The sequence below is a fragment of the Rhincodon typus genome, chromosome 34 (genome assembly GCF_021869965.1).
Source record: "Rhincodon typus isolate 14 chromosome 34, sRhiTyp1.1, whole genome shotgun sequence".
NCBI classification, from domain to species: domain Eukaryota; kingdom Metazoa; phylum Chordata; class Chondrichthyes; order Orectolobiformes; family Rhincodontidae; genus Rhincodon; species Rhincodon typus.
The window spans coordinates 10850123-10870751 of record NC_063365.1 but is presented as its reverse complement, the minus strand read 5'-3'; the positions used below and the strand labels follow the sequence as shown (position 1 = coordinate 10870751).

The 20629-nt window shown below is 40.4% G+C and overlaps 1 protein-coding gene across 1 annotated transcript; it reads left to right on the top strand.

Moving 5' to 3' along the window:
* The first annotated feature begins 13429 nt into the window (after positions 1-13429).
* On the top strand, positions 13430-17464 carry LOC109913264 (C-X-C motif chemokine 11-like). The gene is made up of 5 exons (XM_048616407.1): positions 13430-13567; positions 13978-14066; positions 14159-14279; positions 15242-15331; positions 16596-17464. Exons 2-5 carry the CDS (start codon positions 14012-14014, stop codon positions 16660-16662), a joined length of 333 nt encoding a protein of 110 aa, XP_048472364.1. The 5' UTR covers positions 13430-13567; positions 13978-14011; the 3' UTR covers positions 16663-17464.
* The last annotated feature ends 3165 nt before the right edge of the window (positions 17465-20629 follow it).

Sequence of the window (20629 nt, the reverse complement as noted above, 5' to 3'; positions counted from 1 at the left end):
CGGCACACAAATAGTCCTGTTTGGTAGCTTCAGTAGTTTGACTCCTCATTTTCGGGTATGCCATCATTTATATATCACCATTCCTTCAGTGTCACTGGGTCAAAATCCTGGAATTTCCTCCCTGAGGACATTTTGGGTCAACCGACAGCACATGGTCTGCAGTAGTTCAAGATGGCATCTCACCAACACCTTCTCAAGGGCAATTAGGGACATGCAATAAATACTGGCCAGCCAGCAAAACCCATGTCCCACCACAGAATTTTAAAAAAAATTACAATTCAGAATGGTAACACACAACCACAATTCACTTCTATAAACGTATTATGTAAGACTCCATTTTTGGAGGGATTTTGAGGTTGACATCTACTGCGTTTTCTGAAACAAAAACGGAAACTGGCCTTTGGTTACTGGCAGCCTCCACAGAGTGAACTTTCCATAGCACATTGATACTTGATGACTCATTTCCTTTATATTGTACAAGAGTGAAATCCATTGGCACATTTTCCAAAACTGATCACCACCAGAGGCAAGTTTTTTTCCTGTAGGTGACACAGACACTGAACAGCTGTGTATGATTGAACTACTCTGGCATTTTAATTTTATCCATTCTGTGACAAAGCAACAATCACCCTAAACGTAGACAACTTTCACTAATATATTCAGAAGAATTTGCTTTAGCTCATTCATGTGTAATCTAAGAGATGACTGAATCTTTGTGCCCTAACATTTATAAAAAGACATTAATCTCCAGTAAGCTTGAATGTGAATCATTTTTATATGTAGTTCTTTACACTGTTTCTGTAAATAGCAATTTTTAGTGATGTATTTCAAATTTCAATCCTTACTCTAGATGAATTACTTTGGAAACAAATTATGTTCTTGGTTGCAAAGTTACAGTGAAGAGTGGACTCCTTTTTAGCTCTCCATGGTCATTTCCAAGCAAGGATGCAAAAGGTGTTTTGATTTAAACAGGCTTGTACTCATACCTAAAACAGAAGTTGCTGGAGAAACTCAGCAGGTCTGGTAGCATCTGTGGGAAGAAAGCAAAGGTAATGTTTCGAGTCCAGGGACCCTTCATCAGGTTCTTCATCAGAGTCACTGACCAGACCCAGACTTAGTAGCTGAGGGAAAAGAATAGCAAGTGTTAGGTAAGGTTCAATGGGTAAACACTTAGTGTAAAAAGATTGCGAGCTCAAGTTCCAATCCAGAGATTTCACATCTCAACTGACACTTGAATGCTGTGCCAAGGGAGTGTTGTATTTTTGGGAGGTACCTTCTTACAAATGAGATGTTAAACCAAGATACTAGTCTGCCCACTTCAGGTGGGTATATAAAACCTCAACCTGTCAGGCTGAAGTGGAGCTGGTGAGGTATCCTGGTATCCTGACCAACATTTATTCTGCAATCAACATCAGCATCAACACCATTATCTGGCCATTATTGCACTGTAATTTGTAGGAACTTGTGCTGAAATCGACTGCCACACTTCCTCCACTAGAACAGTCACTACTCTTCACAACTGGGATCATTCCTTAAAGCCCAGCAAGTCTGAAGGAGCCACAGAGGTCCCCTTTCTGTGGGTTTGGGATGGGCGAGATCTCCTCCCTCACAGATGTGTGACTGGAAGGTTCCAGTGGCATAAAAATACAAAGATCTGACCTGACTGCAACAGGCAATACTATCCCATGATATCCAAATCCTCATTCCACAAGTCTGTCCCTTTTTAATTCATTTCTGGCTAAAACAGCATCTATTGTCTGTTCCTAATTGCCCTCAAGAAGGTGGAAGTGACCTGTATACTTCAATCACTGCAGTCCATGTGGTCTTGGTAAAGCTACAATGCAGTCAGGAACGGAGTTCCAGGATTTATAGCCAGAAATCGTAAATGACCTCTGTAACATAGTGTAGCTTCCTAATGCACTGGTCTTGTGTCATGTGAGTGGAGAAATAGTGACCCCTGAGGACTCTGAGTGGTTAGGATCTTTCACTGCAATCCCTCATCACAGTCCTGCCCCCTCTCCTGTAGCAGCTGGTGCTGCTCTTTCGGGCCTTACCACCTCTTCCATGGTGGTGATGTGCAGGGCATCTGACAAGATGCCAATGACCAACCAATCACTTTCACCTGGTCGCTCCTAACATGATGACCAACGATGTACAGAAGCAGTGCACGCACCCTTTTTACATGAAGTCCAGAGACAACATCCAGGAAAATGGTTGAGGGGTAGTCTTCGTGAATTTTTCATGAAGTGTCTCCGAAAGTCTTTCAATGGGCCCTCAACACAATGTCAATTGACAAGTAAACAGTGAAAACTGAAAATGTCTTTAATACAGACATGGTCTTTTCCCCAGGGTAGGGGAGTCCAAAACGAGAGGGCACAGGTTTAAGGTGAGAGGGCAACTAAGTTGCCTAAGGGGCAACTTTTTCACGTGGTGCGTGTGTGGAAAGAGCTGCCAGATGAAGTGGTGGAGGCTGATATGATTACAATATTTAAAAGGCATCTGGATGGGTACGTGAATAAGAAGGGTTTAAAGGGATATGGGCCAAATGCTGGCAAATGGTTCTAGATTAATTTAGGATATCTGGTCAGCAATGGACAAGTTGAACCAAAGGGTCTGCTTTTGCGCTGGATATCTCTATGACTCTAAATGCTGCAAACACTCAGCAACTTGTTTACTTTGTTCAGTTGGTCACCGTTAACAGGTTACTAAATACAGGGTTAACTGTGAAAACAGTATACAGACTCCACTTTGAAACACTTGCTCTCATCTCAGGGATATAACAATTTGTTTGATGAAGTAAGAAAACACGATATTGGTCATTGGAGAAAAGACTTACTCTATTCCAAGTGATAAAGTGCTACTGACAAATGCTTGCTTGTTAGACATGTGTCTGTCCTGGTGTGTGTTCGTATGTATGCACGTGCTTTTTTTGTGTTTCATTGTCAGTCTATATATTTTCTCAATTTAGCCAGTTTTATTGGACAGCTATGCTCTGAAGTCGTCTACATTGACAAAAGTGCTGTCAAATGATGGAACTGATTATTCCCACTATTAAAGTCAATTATTGTCTGGTCTGGATGTATAATTGGGTTTCGGCCCAACCACTCCCTGACCATCCCTGATTTGGGCTGGTTCTAGCTTTGGTTCAACTCCAGTTCTGTATTGTAAAACTGAATTCAGCTGCAAGTGAAAACTCCCAGATCCAAGGTACAGTAGAAACTGGAATTTCTACTTATAGCAGAAAGATTGCCAGAGCTAAGAGTGGAGAAAATCATCAACATAACCAGAGGGCTTAGGAGGCTGGGTCAATGATACGTGGTTAGCATAGCCACAGGCAGGAGGGAGGAAGGGGTAACAGTCGGGAACAAATGAAAAAAGAATGAAGTCATAGAGTTATACAGCATCAAGTATTTCTGAGAATGAGAGAAATGGCTGCTGAAGGAACTGGGATCTGTTTAAGCATAGAAAAGCTAAATATAAATTATTTTTACTTGAATTTACAGTAAACAAAGTAAACAAGTTATTTGAGTATTTGAAGTGTTACTTGAAGACATTCTCAGCTTCTAATGTTTACTTGCCCCTTGATATTGATTGCTCACATTATATCAGAAGAGGACTTCTGATGACCCAATTAACTTTGATGAATTAAAATTTATTACATGAAAACTTACATTGAAGAGTATGCACTATATAATGTAAACATTAAATATTTTCTGGGAGAAGTCTGTGCACCAGCATAGAAGAAGCAGCATTTTGTGCACTTCTGCACCTAATTTTAATATTTCTTGCAGCCAATGTGTCATTTATTTATTTCCAATAATTGGCTTCTTGGCATGAGGAATTGCTATTCTTATTTATACAAAATTTTCAACAGTTGTGCTATTTCTGTTCAAAAATAGTGCTATAAATGAAAAACTTGGAGAAAGATCGGATGCAATTCTTTGATCTTTAGCCATGCTTTTAGATGAATGTCTACTCTTCACAAATTACAAATCACTGACAATTGGCCGGTCAATTTATATCACGTTAATATTATGAAAATTTCATTTTCTGCTAGCCCTCCTCGTAATATTGTTTGATTTACAAGTTAATTGCCCAGTGCACCTCCTCCACACTTTAAGTCAAACAACTACAACTGTAAATGCCCTTTAAAAAGGACACAAAAATTGTTTATGAGTTTTAATTAGCCTCTGTGCCTTAGAAAATTAGCAACTAATATGGAATCTTATTCCTTCAGATTGTCAATTATTTTAGGTGACTTTTAAAAAACAGTCACATTATACGTGACTCCTTTTTTCTTACTTTTTCTTTTACTTTTCTCTCCCTTTTAAAAATCTTCCTTCATATTTCCTTACTTCATTTCTGTCTCAGTTTTGGTGTTGAATTCACCCACTCTAATTCATCCCAATTCTGAATCCTTCCAGTAGTTTGCTCCTGATTCTTTAAATCTCACTAATCGAAGAGATATTCTGCTGTTTATTCATGTATTCCATTTCCCCCTGCTGCTGATAAATCAGTTTCCATTTTCAGTGAGCATTGTAGATACAAAGTTCTATAACCTAAGCATGCACAACCATACCCCAATGGGGTAAACGGTCCCACTCCATACAAAAAAAAACTCAGCCCAAGAAATAGACAGAGAAGATTTTCACGTTAAGATAGTTGCAGTGGAGTCAGGGCAATTGTTCTTTGGCCTCAACACCTTCGCAGTTGTTACGTTCATTATATTAGATTAGATTTTACGGTCACATGCACCAGAGTACAGGAGTACAGTGAAAAGTGTACAGAGTTGCCACTCTCTGGCACCATCAAAAAAAACAATAGTTCAAATTAAAAACGAGTGCTGAAATTAAAGGAAAAGAAACAAAAGGAAAAGAAAACGTCCAGAACACCCTCGCCACTGCCTCCTCTGTGAGCCTTGAATGGGGCTCACCAACACTGCGGTGCTGCCACCATTGCAACAGCCGTTCATCCTGCGCCTCGCCACTGCCTGCATGGGACCTACCAATGATGAAGACACCATGCTCTGGTGCCATCACTTGTCACTGGGCCCACCCAGCTGGTGCTGCCACCATCTTGGAATCAGTTGAAGTGTCAGAGTCCGCTACCTTCCTGAACAAATACAGGAGTGTTACCCTTCAGAGTGGCTGTCGATGCCAGTGCCGCTGCCAGCGGTCCGGTGCTGGGCCCACCAAGCTCAAACTTGCCACAATCTGGTGCCATCTCGCGCCACTGAGTCCAAACTCACTGCCGTCACCAATGCAATCGGTTCCGCTGCAACCAAGTTCCCCAAGGGCAAACGTGTAGCGATTGGAACAAGGTCAGCCAAGTGGACCTCATAGAATATGGGTTCCCTGATTAGGGCTGTTAACCTGGTCCAATCAGGGAGCTGACAGATATAAACAGGAGTGTCAGGGGTTCTGCTCGCTCGAGGACCCGGCTCTGAGCTAGCTGGATCAGTGTTATGTATGATGCACATGTGAATAAAGGGTGACCTGGTGATGGGGTACTGGCCTGCGTACAGTTATTTCATTAAGAAAGAGTAGGACTTGCAGACTGTGGCTATTACCTTTGTAAATCTCCTCAAGCCTGGCAAACTATCCATCTGATCCAACTCTCCATTTGTCAGAATCTAATAAGCTCTGCATTTCCCCCTCCCAGTGTCTGACTTTGGTGTTGGTGCTAATTTCACTCTGAAAATCTCTTCATAAACCCCATAGCCTCTCCACTTCCCTCTTCTTCCTTCCTCGTTGATTAAGCATTTTTGCCACCCTTTCTGTCAGTTTTTCTCTTGGAGTCTTAAGACCATAAGACATAGGAGCAGAAATTAGGCCATTCGGCCCATTGAGTCTGCTCTGCCATTCAGTCATGGCTGATAAGTTCCTCAACCCCATTCTCCTGCTTTCTCCCCATAACCCTTGATCCCCTTGATAATCAAGAACCTATCCATCTCAGTCTTAAATGTACTCAACGACCCGGCCTCCACAGCCTTCTGTGACAGTGAATTCCATAGATTCATCACTCTCTGGCTGAAGAAGTTTCTCCTTATCTCCGTTCCAATAGGTCTTCCCTTTACTCTAAGGCTGTACCCTCAGATCCTAGTCTTATAACTCTGAAAGTGTTGTGAAATGCTTTCTGACATTTCTCTACATTAAGGTGCTATAGAAATGTAAGTTTCCATTAGGTGGCCTTCAACCATCATTACACTTTCTTAGTTTTCCTTCTCTTAAATGAGCATTAATTCCCCATACTTCAGCTACGAATTTCGCTCTCCAGTGAGTCACTGAGACATGTGGGGCAGAGGTTCCTGGGGTCATATCCTGGATTCCTCTGATCTAATCTCAGCTGAAGAAAATGATAATTTCCATCTGTTTATTCACTTCTTGTGGTTTGTTTCTCATGAGCAACTGAAACAAGTGGACACTTTTTAAATATATTTCTTCACAAGTAGAATTGCAACTAACAAATTGGGATTTTCACTCCAAGCTAATATGATGTGAATCACAAACATCCAACTGTTAAATTGCCTTCAGTAAACCAAGTGTGTCACATTTCATGGTTCACATTATACTTTAGCAGTAATTTTTGTGTACCACTGATAGCTCATGCTTCTCTTGCGGGCTATAGGACAGGAAATGTCTGAATAAAGAAACCACAACATGGCATTGCATTTTGTATTGGAATGTTGTCAATTTTGGATGAACGTTTAACTCAACAGTCTTAAAGTTCAATTTACAACAACAGAATTCAGCATTAAAAACCCTCAGTTCAGAAGCCCTTCCACCCCATGCAGAGAAATAATTCTAGGTACAAAAGCTGAAACCTATTCATTAAAGTAAGTGGAAATTCCAGCTGGATTTAGACCATGGGACATTGGTGTTCCATTTCCCATGTATATACCACACTTCAGATTCCACAATTGTAGGAAACGGAAAATATGCACTTAATTGAAGAAAATAATGAAGATACAAGTTACAAGAAAAAGTTGGCAGGAGCTGAAGGGAAGGATCAGTTTATCATGGAATTATTATGGCTTAAAAGGAGGCTACTTGGCCCATCATGTGTGCCACTGGCTCTCTTATCTCGTGCTGATCTCCTCCCTTTTCCCCATTTCTATCCACAAAAACCTTCAGTGCCCTTTTGAATGATTCATTTGAACCCGACTCCACCGCATTTTCAGGCTGTGCATTCTATACCCTAACTACTTGATGTGTGAAAATGTGCTTTTTTTCTCACATCACCCTTGCTTTATTTCCACATCACTTTTAACTCTATGCCCCCTCCTTCTTGTTTCTTTTACACGCAGGAAAAGCTTCTCCCTAACTACTCTGTTCAGGCATCACAGGCATGACATGAACATCAACACAAAAGTAATAGATAAGGAATATAAAGCAGCACTTCAAAAAAAGCACTCTTCATTTGCACGGCTGAGAGTCATGTTCAGGACGGATAAAGAACTGTGGCCAAAAGTAACATTTGTGACTGTTGGGAAACTCCAGTTCTCTTAACCCTTTAGGAGCACAAGTCAAAGATTTTTAAAAAGTGAATGCATTATGCACTGTTTCCTGAAAGCAAACAGTTCCTATTGTTGACACTTTTCATATCTTAGCTAGAGAAACTGGATAATTTTACAATTTCAAATATTTGAGTCAAGTTTCTTCACACACTTGATAGTTACTTGATAAATATTGGGGCTGTGAATTCAGTTTTTATATTGCTTTAATACAGGGGTAGCAACGAATTCAAATTAGCAGCTTTTAAAGTTTTTAATACAGTGAATCCAGACATTAACTTAAGTCTCATTAAACCACAGTCATTTCTTCATAGTTACATTTCTGCATGAGGTCAGTGTTGAATTAATTTACTTTGAGGAAAATAAACTCGCAATTTTTTTTCCCAACACTACATCTTTAATCTGTTAATAGCAGATTTTGTTTTTGTTTATTTATGTATAGTGTCCATCTTGTGCAACAATCCTTTAAGAATTAAAATATTTGCTTCTCCCACAGCAACCTAAACATTTTCATTCATCATTAGCCACAAAAACCACTGAAAGTAAAACAATTAAATGTTTACTTTGGCTCTCATCCTTTAGCTGTGCAATGTGGAATTGCATCCCCATTTCTTTCTATTAATGAACTTTATTATCTTATCAATTTCACATGGTTTCACAGGACTGCTTTATTAACCAGGGGCTGGATAGCTGGCTTGCAATGCAGAATGACCCAACTGTGTGTGTTTATTCCCACCGTGGCTAAGGTTACCATAAAGGTCTCACCTTCTCAATCTCACCCCTTAGGTTAAATTCACCATCAGTGTCTCCCTCTATGAAAGAACAGCCTCATGGTCCTCTGGGACTATGGCAATTCTAACTTTTATTCATTAATGACAAGAAAATCGTCCTAACAGTGTTGCAAAGCTATTTTGTGTTTCAGTCCACCTAAATAACATGAACAGCGCCCTCACCCAACCAACTGACAAATAAATTTCTCCATCTTTTGTACCATCTCCAGGCGAATGAACAAATAATGGATTTGCTCCAACTCCTCAGTCAATGGTGCTTTAGTAACCAACTGTGAAATAATGTGTTTGGATATCTGGATATAAAACAGTTACATAACAATGAAGGACAGTATCAGGGCCAACCAAACAAAATCATGTATAAAAGTACAAATGCTGCTACTCCAACGCCAGCTTCTATCAGGGATATGAAAAGCAAGTGCTGTTTTCCCAGCAACCTTCCAATGAGGATTTGCAATTCACTGTGGTACCGAAAAGGGACAACAATAAATTTCAATGCCTGTTTACAAGCTTTTCTATGTGCCTACTGCTAGATGGTGCTGGGAATACCATCAATTTTTGAAGAAGGCACCTTCAAAACGTGGTATCTCTAACATCAGGTTGCAACAGATACATGGAGACGCCACCACCTGCAAGTTTCCCTCAAAATTTTACTCTACGCTCAGGACCTGGAACTTCCCATCAAAGAGCACCACGGAGTTCCTTCAATGTAGTAGCTCAAAGATGTGGCTCATCATCCCAATTGAGGATGAACAATAAATGCTGGCCTCCTTGCAATAAATCCCAAGAATAAGTAACTTAAAGCAAAACAAAAAAAGCTACATTAAAACCATGTAACTATCACTGTGACAAACATTTACAGCCCTAAATGCTGCTGAGAAACAACCTCAAATCTTGCATGAATGAATATTAGAACGGTGAGTGGCCAACACTGAACCCGCATTTCCCATCAATTCGATAACAGGGATTATTGCTGACTGCTTGCAATAATCCATCGCTGATCATGGCAACCAAAGTTACAAACAGCAGCCTCTGTGAATGTGAGATATTAATGCTGACCACTCTGCAACATCTAATATGGTTGATACACAAGTCTCTTTCAATGCCTTTCTTTACTGCCCATCACACTGGCTCAGCTGGCAGCCGGATCCAATATGAGGGGTCTTGTGGTGCAGTGGGTAGCATTCCTGCCTCTGGGCCAGGAGCTCCAGATTTGAATCACTCTCCCTCCCCAGAACTTGACGGCCACAGAAAGTGGGTGCATGACAGAGATCAGCACGTTTATTATAAACCTGTAAATCTGTCTGATACAGCTGTGAGAGGTGCTAACAGTGGGAGAAACTGAGCAACAACTGGCCCACATTAAAAGATTCCGTGACAATTGGCCTCATTTCAAGGAAATGCTAGGGACAAATGGCTCTGATAGCCAATTCAAGTGGAAGACCTTCAATTGCAAAATCTCCAACGACAGTGGTTTCTCTTATCACCCAGGTGTCTTTAAATACGAGGCATTGCCTTCTTCTTCCTCAAATAGGTTCTATGCCTTGGCAGACACAGGGTCTGTTTCTGCTCTATCTTTCCACCAACTCCATCCATATATCAGATTATGTGTCCAGCATCCCATTTCAGAGGAGACACAATTCCCTCCAGTTGAGCTACAGGGGGAGAGAAGCCATCACCTTTCGTAACTGATGACAACTGAGGCTAAAGCTTGCACATTTAGGAGTTTATAGAAGTTTATGGTTTTCAGAGTACAAACCAGCTTCATGACACAATGATGGGCCACGTGCAAAAAGCAGAATAGCTCAGTTTCTCCATTTTACTGAAGGGAACTGTCTAAAAAAAATAAGTACTTTCAGTCTTGGCCAAGGTGACTACTTTGGGAAATACCCATTATTCAAACTTCCACCAAGATGCAATGGATAACGCTTCTGAAAGAACTATCCAGCACTGATTTTATATGAACCTTTGTTTTAATTTTAATGCTGTTTAGGAGCCACTGCATTTTAGATTTTAGTATTTACTCAGATCCCGGAATCTATACAAACATTGAAATTGGTCAGATTTTACTACATCACTCTATAAATCATTCGCATCTCTTGTGACCTTTCTCATGAGCTTTCATCCCAATCATGTGCCACTTCGTTACGCTTGTAGCCTTGTTTTTAAGTACTTTTTTTTTCCACACTGGTCATCTTAGAAGTTTTTAATCCCACTCAGAACTTAAAGGCAGAGATTGTTGGCAGAACTGTAGCAAGGTTGACTTTGAACCTGATGATTCCATGGGAACACAGAAACTGGACCAATAAACTGACTGGACCAGGGATGGAGAGCTTCTGCCAATATTCATGGCACTTACCTGGCAGTTGCCAACCAGCTCTTAGAGCATGAGATAGATTGAGGAGGAGTAGGCCTTTCGGTCTGATGAGCCCACACCGTCATCCATAACGCTGGGGCAGCGGTTAGCACTGCTGCCTCACAGTGCCAGTGACTCAGGTTTGATTTCACCCTCGGGCAACTGTCTGTGTGGTTTGCACATTCTCCCCATGTCTGCGTGGGTTTCCTCCGGGTGCTCCAGTTTCCTCCCACAGTCCAAAAATATGTAGGTTAGACCAATTGGTTGTGCTACATTGTCTGCTGTCTCCAGGGATGTGCAGGCTAGGTGGATTAGACGTAGTTAAAAACCTTCTAAGGGGTTACAAGGATTGAATGGGTCTGGCCGAGATGCTGTTTGGGTAGTCGGTGCAGACGCAATGGGCCGAATGGCCTCTTTACACATTGTAGGGATCCTACGATTTGATTCTATTCAGATTGTGGCTTCAACTCCAAGCTTCTGTCCACCCTAGACTCCATCATGGATCAAACACAGGTCAAGCTAAAACAACAGCCTGGCTAGGGTGCAGAGCAGAAGGGAACACCTTGGGATTGTCGGTGGCAAGAGGTGACAGGAAGCTGTGAACTCAAATCAGAGTGAGGGGGTGAAGATGGCAGAGGTTGGCAGAGGTTGATAGACTGGAGGGGCTTGATAGAGGTTTTTCTTCACCTCCTAGTCCACAGAGACAGTGTAAAATAACAAGTTGCTCACCTCTGGGATCCAGCAGCTGCCCACTCAGTTTCACTGCCTTGTTTCACTGACTTGGGACAACCATAGTGTTAATTTCAAATCAAGCTCTAAAATCATGCTGTACCAGTGCAAGTTGAATATGTTAATCACAGTCCTGCCTGCCCACAGTAAGAAAAACAATATAAATGCAAGTCTTTTTTGATTTATAATCACACACCGTTTATGACTACTGGATTCCCTTGACAGCTAATTGAATAATTTTGATGCATAGGCACTATTGCAATGTGGCAAACAGGGCAGTTAATTTGGGCATGGCAAGCTCCCACAAACAACAGTTTTGTCATAAGGATCAGACGTTTTGTGATTTTGATTAGGGGATAGATACTGGCCAAGGCACAAGTTCTGAGGAAGGGTCACCAGACCCGAAACGTTAACTCTGTTTTCTCCTCCACAGACGCTGCCAGACCTGCTGAGCTTTTCCAGCAACTTTGTTTTTGTTCCTGATCTACAGCTTCCGCAGTTCTTTTTTTTTAAGGCACAAGGTGAACTCCCTTGCTGTTCCTCTAGGGCCCTGAGAACTTTCACATCCTCTTGAGCCGATGTAGTCACATTCATCTGCTGGTCATTCCTAGCGTACCACAGAGTCACATTTCTTACCCTACCATATAGTCACATGTGACTGATCAGATTGTGCCCTCAAGTGTCACATGCGACTCTGTGGAGGTAATGTTTAATTTTAATTTATCATCTCTTCACTATTGGTTTCATGTGATAGGATTTTGTCTTCAACCTCTTTGAATACCAAGTTCGTCTCTGAACATCTTGTGATGCATTCTACACTTTGGATAGAAGATTCATTGCTGAATTTGATGCTTTATATGTATGTCACTGAAATGCACACATTGAGAATGAGCACAAGGCCTGAAAAATAGCTAATACCTTCCTTCCCCTTGGAACTACTTCACAACGTGTGCAGTGGTACCTTCCTGCGATTTGTCTTAGCCAAACAAATCTGAAGCTTTTATAAGTACAGGGTAATTGTGCTGTCTTGAAGTATGGACTGACCAGAGGAGATTACAGACACCATACCATTGACTGGCTGCTGGGTTTAAGGAACACTAAAGTTCAGATTCTTTGGATCCTTTAACATTCCAAATGAAGAAGAGTCAGTATCATGGGTTTCAAACCTAACACCCATTTAAACACAGTAGAAATCTAGTAAAGAAAGCTCAGCAGAATATTGTACCAGCAATGACAAGTATTTTGATTTGGGCAGTCTGAGGTCAGAAGCATCTCTTCACACAACAGTAGAGGAAAGTGAAAATACATTCCACCAAGTATACTGATGATGTACCAGGTTAGAGAATCACTTTTGAATAGGATAAGGGTACAGAAATACGGAGTCAGAGGTTCGATAAATGGACAGCGCTGACCTCCTAAGCTGGCATGGGGAACTCATCTGCAGCTGGCTAAGAAAACCATTACATCAGGAAACTGACAGTGGTGAAATCCCAGTTAAACTCCCACTGGTGTGAGTATCCCTATGGGCTCTGTATCTGCCTTCGCAAAAAAATGGCTGACATTGGTGATGGGGTCAGAAACACTGGCTTGCACTGCCATTTTTAGGCTCCCAGTATCTCTGCAAGCAGCTTTGGTGAGGTCCAAAAACTCAGCCCACAGATCAGCTACGGTCAAAGTGAGCCACAGAAAAGGGGTTGAATTGTCTACACTTTCGCCTATTTGTGATGTGTGGGAGAACCTCCAGTGCAAGTTCATTGTTTCAACTTCAAATAGCCCAAAAGAGAGGTGAGGTGACCAAACTACAATCCAGGAAAGAGTCAACACCTTCCAGAGAGAAGTGAGAGAGAGTAGAAACTTGATGAAATAAAGTCGTAACTTTTCCTTTGTTCAGAAAAAAAAAGAACATGCGAGACAGCTGCCTCTTTTTGGCTCAGTTTAGCTGGAATCTCCAAGATTTCATCATTCTGTTCTGGTAAACCATGTGATTTTGACAACTGAGCCACTACTTAAGCAGCAGCAAAGCACCAACAGGCACAGTCCACAAACTGCACGTTCCAGCAGTGAAAGCATCTGTCCTGCTCTGAAACATTCCGCAGGGGCTGTAGCTTCAGGCAAGCAAGAAAACGCGGAGCAGATTAAAGGAAGAAAAACTGACTGACAGTCTCAAAAAAACTGCTATTCGTAAGTCCACTTTTTATTCCATTCCTCAATGCAACTTTTAACTGTAATTCATACACTTGTGCACCATTGAACAAAAAGCCTTTTCGTAAACAATCAGTTTCTCAGATGCTGCAAAAACATTGTTCTGATGGAGAGTCAGCGATAACTTGAATCGTTAATTCTGCATTCTTCCCACAGATGCTGTCAGACCTGCTGGGTTTCTCCAGCAATTTCTGTTTTTATTTCACACCTCCAGCAACCACAGTTGTCTGTTTTATTTGGTTATTTCCAAGTATAGTTATTTGAGACATTCTGTTGCTGTGAGCAGAATTCAATGAGGTTTTGGATTACACTTACACATCCAGCACTTGCAGTTTCCAATGCTCATGGATTCTTTAAGTTTTTGAACATTTGTCTTCTTGTGTTTTCAGAAGGTTAGAGCACATTGACAAAACCAACAAGAAAATGAACTGCAAAATCCAGGCATTAACCCTCTTGGCTCTGGCATTTGTCTGTGCAGGTCAGTAGCAAAGTTTTGGTTAATCAAAACAGATGAATTGTGTTCTGTTGCTTTAAGGGATAATAAATTCCAATGCAACTTATCTTTTACAGAGAGCACCGTCGTTCCACCCAGATGTCTTTGCTTAAATGTTGTCAAAATGGTGCCATTCAGATTGGTAGAGGACTACTTAATCATTCCAAAAGAAACACATTGCTCAAAAATTCAAATCATGTAAGTAACACTGTAACCTGTGAAGACATCTTTCTGCTAAAGGGGCACAGCTTTTAATCCTTTATTAAAGTCTGTAAATAAGGGTATAGTAGTTCCTGCACTATTGCAAAGTGAGCAAACTGGGTGCATAGAATCGCAAATTAAAATGTTAGTTCAATGAAGCAGAGGGAATGAAATCCGCCAAGTCGTCAATAAACGTTTCAACTTAAGTGACCTGCTTAGGAAATTTTGGATGAATTGCCAAAAGAAACGAGGGCTCAGAACACAATAAATCTTCCTCCCTTCTATGTTACAGAGACTGAGAGTCAGTGACAAACAATAGCTCATCCTGAAGAGCTGAGTTGTATTTTCTGCTGGCACTTGTTCTATGTATAGCCTGTACTTCCCAGATTCAATCTTCAATATGCATAGCAGTATTGGGTGTGATAAACACAAATTCAAATTTCTTGCCAGCATTTTCCTCTTTTCAGTTTACAAAAAAATCACAAGAAATTCATTTTAATTTTGAGCTACAAAGGCGCAGACGTCATTTTGTAGCAGTCTGAAAAATGCCCTTCAGTCAAAGTTTAATTTCTTCCCAAATTCTATGATGCAAGTTGGGAAAAAAATATGGTGTTCCTCTCAGATTAAAGTAAAAGTCTACAACAATGACAAATCTAGAGGTGTGAAGAATAACACTGCTGCAAAGTAAAATAGAAATACAGCTTCCAAGATCACTCAAAAAGATAGGTTTTTTAAAAACAAGAATGTAAAATGGGGTAAAGAAGGAAAGAAACGAACCTCAAGTAGAAAGTTCTGATAGTTGCATGGTGGTCATTGTTAATGATTTTTCAGATACTTAATAGATTCATTCAAGTGTCCAAATAAATTTAACACCCAGCAATCTCAACATCAGCTAAAGACTCTAAAGACACATAATGCCGAAAATAACGTTATGTTTCGCATTTGTTGTATTCTTTCAGACTTGCAGTAAACATGAACAACTCAAAAATGGAAACATGCCTTGACCCCAAATCAAAACAAGGCAGATCACTTGTCGCATGTTGGGAAAGGTGAGCTCAAAATACTTTGTTTTATGACAGAGAAAGCGAATTACAGTCTATCATCTTAATTCAAATAAACGGAAAGTTTCAGCATTGAGTTGCATAATTTAGTTCAAGCATTAGATAATTGACAATTTGAAGATAATAAAAACTTTGAATCACCAGGAATAGAGCTTAATAGTCTTAGTAAATGGGAAAAAGGTGTAAAATCAATAGTGATTGTGCAGCATTTGATATCCACACAAATTATTGCCCAACCAATGTATAGTTAGGAGCATATACAAAATAATCCGTTAGATTAAACAGTTAACTGTTATAATGACAGGTTGCATTCTGTCATGGTACTTCAGCTGTAGAACTAAACATTTTACAATCAACAGATTAGCATTTGCAAAATAGAGAATAAAGAATGTTAACTGGCCACAAAACCTGTAGGTGTATGTGATAGAGCCAACAGGACAAGCTTTAACAAGTCTATCCTTAAAGGAGTACAGTACTTAGTCCTTAAAAAGTGCGTGCAGTGTCCCCATCTCTGGGCCACAAAGTCCAAGCTCAAATTCCACCTGTCCCAGAACTGTGTCATAACACATCTGAGCAGATTGATTAAACATAATTTGAAGAAATTTCATATTTGCTTTGCAAGCATTTCTATGTATCAAAGTGAACAGCCTTGTGCTGATTTGACTACCATTTAACCAACTGAAATCAACAATTTTACAGCTTGATGCATGGACTATGTAGATCAATACCTGCCCTGTAGTTTTCCCGAATACCAGGATTATTTAATTGAACTGAGTGCCAATTAATGAGTTAATTCATCAAAGCACATTTTAAATGGCTCCACTAAAGAAAATACACCCCTCCATTTATTTAGACAATGTAATATCTTTCAGTGTCTGAATCACAAATATTTCCAACTTTGTCACCAAGTGTAATGCTACTTGCACAAATCAGTCAACAGAACTTAATATACATGACAATTAAAATTAATTTGTAATGATGTTTATGCTGCAAATTCAAGCCAAAACTGAACATTTAATAGACAGCTTTCAATAAAGTTCTTTCCTTATTGTTCTATCATTTCAATGTTTGTACAGTTCTACATAATTTAGTTGATTAATGGAGAACTATATGTAAAAAGAAACACCGGCAGTAAATTTCTGGGATTCTTAATGATTAAGAGAATTGGAATTAGATAAGACATGTTAAACTCTGAACACTGCTCTGGAGATATATCATCTGAAAAATGTGTTCTTTTGCTTCACCCCTCTAGAATTGGCCATGACATCACGAGGAAGAGGGAATGTATTCCAACGAGCAGGAGAGGCACTAACAACTAAGAAAAGAATTAGATCCAAAAAGAGAAGCAGAGGAAGGGTGCTGTACTTAGAGAAGATTAAAAGGAAAAAGGAAATTCACCTTTTGACTTCTGATGTCTCTTGCGATTTGCATCACAGGGGTAGCCAATTCAGAAAGTGTTCAAACTTATCATTTCAAAATCAAGAACAATGAATTGTTCTCTTAATGTCTTGATTCAATCCATTACCAGTAATAGCTGTATTTAATTTCAGTATGTTTTGTGTGAAACAAAACCTAATCTAATGAAGCAAGTATGTTATTTATGTATTGTCATTTAATTCCATAAGTTACACTGATACTTTGTGCTGTGAGCACTTTCATGTCAAGTTTGTCCAAGGCACTGTGTAAAATCAGACGATATTGTACATGGTGACACAAAGCAAGTCAAAACTTGCCAAAACATCTACACAAAAAAAAAATTCACCAGACAAATGAAAATTGTTGTGCAGTGGTGTGTGTTGCTGAACCGATTAATCGTAGATCGAATCAAGCGGGTCAGTGTTTATACAACTAAACTATAATGCATTCCATAAGTAATGCACATTAAAAATGTAATTTTGAAGCTTTATTTTATTTATATTATGTTTTATATTGCACAGAAGGTATTTTATGTAAAGAAGGACAACATTTTCCAAGTGATTTTGTAGAGCAGAGCATATGTATTTTTCAAACTTGAAGATAACACCATGTATACATTGGCATGTTTTGAACAAACACGCCATTCATAGGTCAAAGCTGCAATTTCTAAGTTTTTACAATAAAATTCAAATGAACCAAGAAAAATTGAATTCTGTTTTTTTTGATTCAATGTTAGAAAACATTTTGTATTTATGTATATTGCATAATTGACCAAATGCCTATAGTTTGTCCCTTTTAATTCAAAAACACCTCAACATTTCTTTTATTTCTGTCATTCATTTGAATAATATTTATCAAATGGATAACATAAAGAATTGGATTCATGTAGAATCTTCACTGCTATAAAATATCCCAAGGAGTTTCACTTGTTAATTTTACATCAACTGCTAAGATTGAGAAACTTGATTGGTCAAACTATGAGATTTGAAGAAAAACACACTTTATTCATATACTATAGTTAAAATATAACAAACGAAAGAAGAAATTGGAAAATTTTACAGAATATTCGTCTAAGAATAAGGGGTAAGCCATTCAGGACTGAGATGAGGAAGAATTTCTTCACTCAGAGTTGTGAATCTGTGGAATTCTCGCCCACAGAAAGCTGTTGGGACCAGGTCATTAGATATATTCAAGAGGGAGCTGGACATGGACCTTGCAGCTAAAGAGATCAAGAGGTATGGGGAGAAAGTGGGAGTAGGATACTGAAATTGCATGATTAGCCATGATCATATGGAATGATGGTGTAGGGTCGAAGGGCCGAACAGCCTGTTCCTGCACCTATTTTCTATGTTTCTACGTTTCTAATAGATTATTTAACTACTAAACAGTAACTGTTCCAATATTGGAACATTCCATAAACACACACTTGGTAAAAGACAAAATTCAGTAAAATAGATTGTCTCCAGTCTAGGAGGAAAAATATCAAGAGAAAACTGAGAGAGAGAGAGTTGAAGGAGAGATGTATTGCAGTTTCCAAACCCAGCTTCAAAGCCCCAGCAACTGCTACTGAAAAACTAAAACAAAAAATCCTGTCTCTTGGGGAACTTGAGCACACCCATTCAGGCCACTTCTATTGTTCCAAACTTAGAAAATAAACCCTAAGGCTTCATAAGCTGTTTACTTTTCGGGCTTTGAAGCAGACTGATAGGCACTTCTGATTTCAATCTTTCCTGATTAAACCAAAAACAGAACAAAGTACACCTCTTAAAGCCATAGCATTGACGCAAACTTATTGCTGTGCTCCTCCTGCAATAATGCTGCGGGTGTTGGAATTTTGAGATAAGAACAATAAAAGCTGGAAAAACTCAGCAGGTCAGGCAGTATCTGTGGACAGCAGAGTTAACTTTTCAGGTCAATGACCTTTCATCAGAACTGAAGAGAATCAGAAATGGAAAAGTTTTTAAGTTGGTGGAAAGTGAGAAGGGCAGGAAGAACAAAGGAGTAGATTGGTGATCACATCCTTCTTAAAATTGTCCTCTTTGACCAAACTTTATTTTCATTCAAGGGTGGGATGTCAAGCCAGCATTTATTGCTCATACCTGGTAAATTTAATTAGTTATCATTCTCAAACAGTCACAGGATTAGCTGTGTGCCTGCACTCTTCTTTGGCTCAGCATTTATTTATGTCTTGCAGGTATTCCTTTCAGAATGATCCTTGTGAACAATATTAATTTAGTTATCCAGTGGTTGGTGCTGAAATAGATAGTACAGGGGTCTCTGATTTGTCCAGCTTACATACTTAACAAACACAATCCCTAAGAGAGGCATAAATTAAAGACCCTACACATGAACATTTCCTATGCATATGAACAGCTGCATTATATCTGACTTCGGTATAAATTGACTGGGAACGGGCTCCAGAATGGAACCCAATCGCAACCCAAAGTCCATGTGTTCTACATCCTTTATTGTATTGTCCAGGTAATGATTAATTGGTGCACAGAGGGCTGCCTTCAGGCTGTCAAGCTATAAAGTATGCATCTGTGCTCTAATGTCGTGTACTCAACCTACAGTATAATTAGTCTGCACAATGAAGCACTGATATTCCAGCCAAGTCCTCATAACTTTGTTTTGCAACAAACCTGTCAACAGAAGCTTTACCCACCAGCCTGAGGGCCCCTGTCAATCTGCATAGTTCACTAATAGGATCACTATCCCTGTACAGGGAGACTCAGTTAAACCTTTCCTCTGCTAGGGTGAACTCAGTAGTCTAGAATAAAATAGAATAGCAATTTATTGTCATGTGTATTTTTACAAAAAACAAACATGCAGTTAAAAGTTTTATAAGTCACCCTATCATGGCCCTAAACTAATGACAGAAATCATAAATGAAAGGAAAATCCCTACTTAGTCCCAATGCCTTATGCTTTTTCTGTACAATTTTATTAAATCAACAGAAACTGGTCAATGATAGTAGGAACTGCAGATGCTGGAGAATCTGAGATAACAAGGTGTAGAGCTGGATGAACACAGCAGGCCAAGCAGCATCAGAGGAGCAGGAAGGATGACGTTTCGGGCCTAGACCCTTCTTCAGAAATGGGGGAGGGGAAGGGGGATCTGAAATAAATAGGGAGAGAGGGGGAGGCGGATAGAAGATAGATAGAGGAGAAGATAGGTGGAGAGGAAACAGACAGGTCAAAGAGGCGGGGATGGAGCCAGTAAAGGTGAGTGTAGGTGGGGAGGTAGGGAGGGGATAGGTCAGTCCAGGGAGGACGGACAGGTCAAGGGGGCAGGATGAGGTCAGTAGGTAGGAGATGGGGGTGGGGCTTGAGGTGGGAGGAGGGGATAGGTGGGAGGAAGGACAGGTTAGGGAGGCGGGGACGAGCTGGGCTGGTTTTGGGATGCGGTAGGAGGAGGGGAGATTTTGAAGCTTGTGAAATCCACATTGATACCATTGGGCTGCAGGGTTCCCAAGCGGAATATGAGTTGCTGTTCCTGCAACTTTCGGGTAGCATCGTTGTGGCACTGCAGGAGGCCCAGGATGGACATGTCGTCTGAGGAATGGGAGGGGGAGTTGAAATGGTTCACGACTGGGAGGTGGGGTTGTTTAGTGCGAACCGAGCGTAGGTGTTCTGCAAAGCGGTCCCCGAGCCTCCGCTTGGTTTCCCCAATGTAGAGGAGGCCACAACGGGAGCAGCGGATACAGTATACCACATTAGCAGATGTGCTGGTGAACATCTGCTTGATTTGGAAAGTCTTCTTGGGGCCTGGGATGGGGGTGAGGGGGGAGGTGTAGGGGCAGGTGTAGCACTTCCTGCGGTTGCAGGGAAAAGTGCCGGGTGAGGTGGGGCTGGAGGGGAGTGTGGAGCG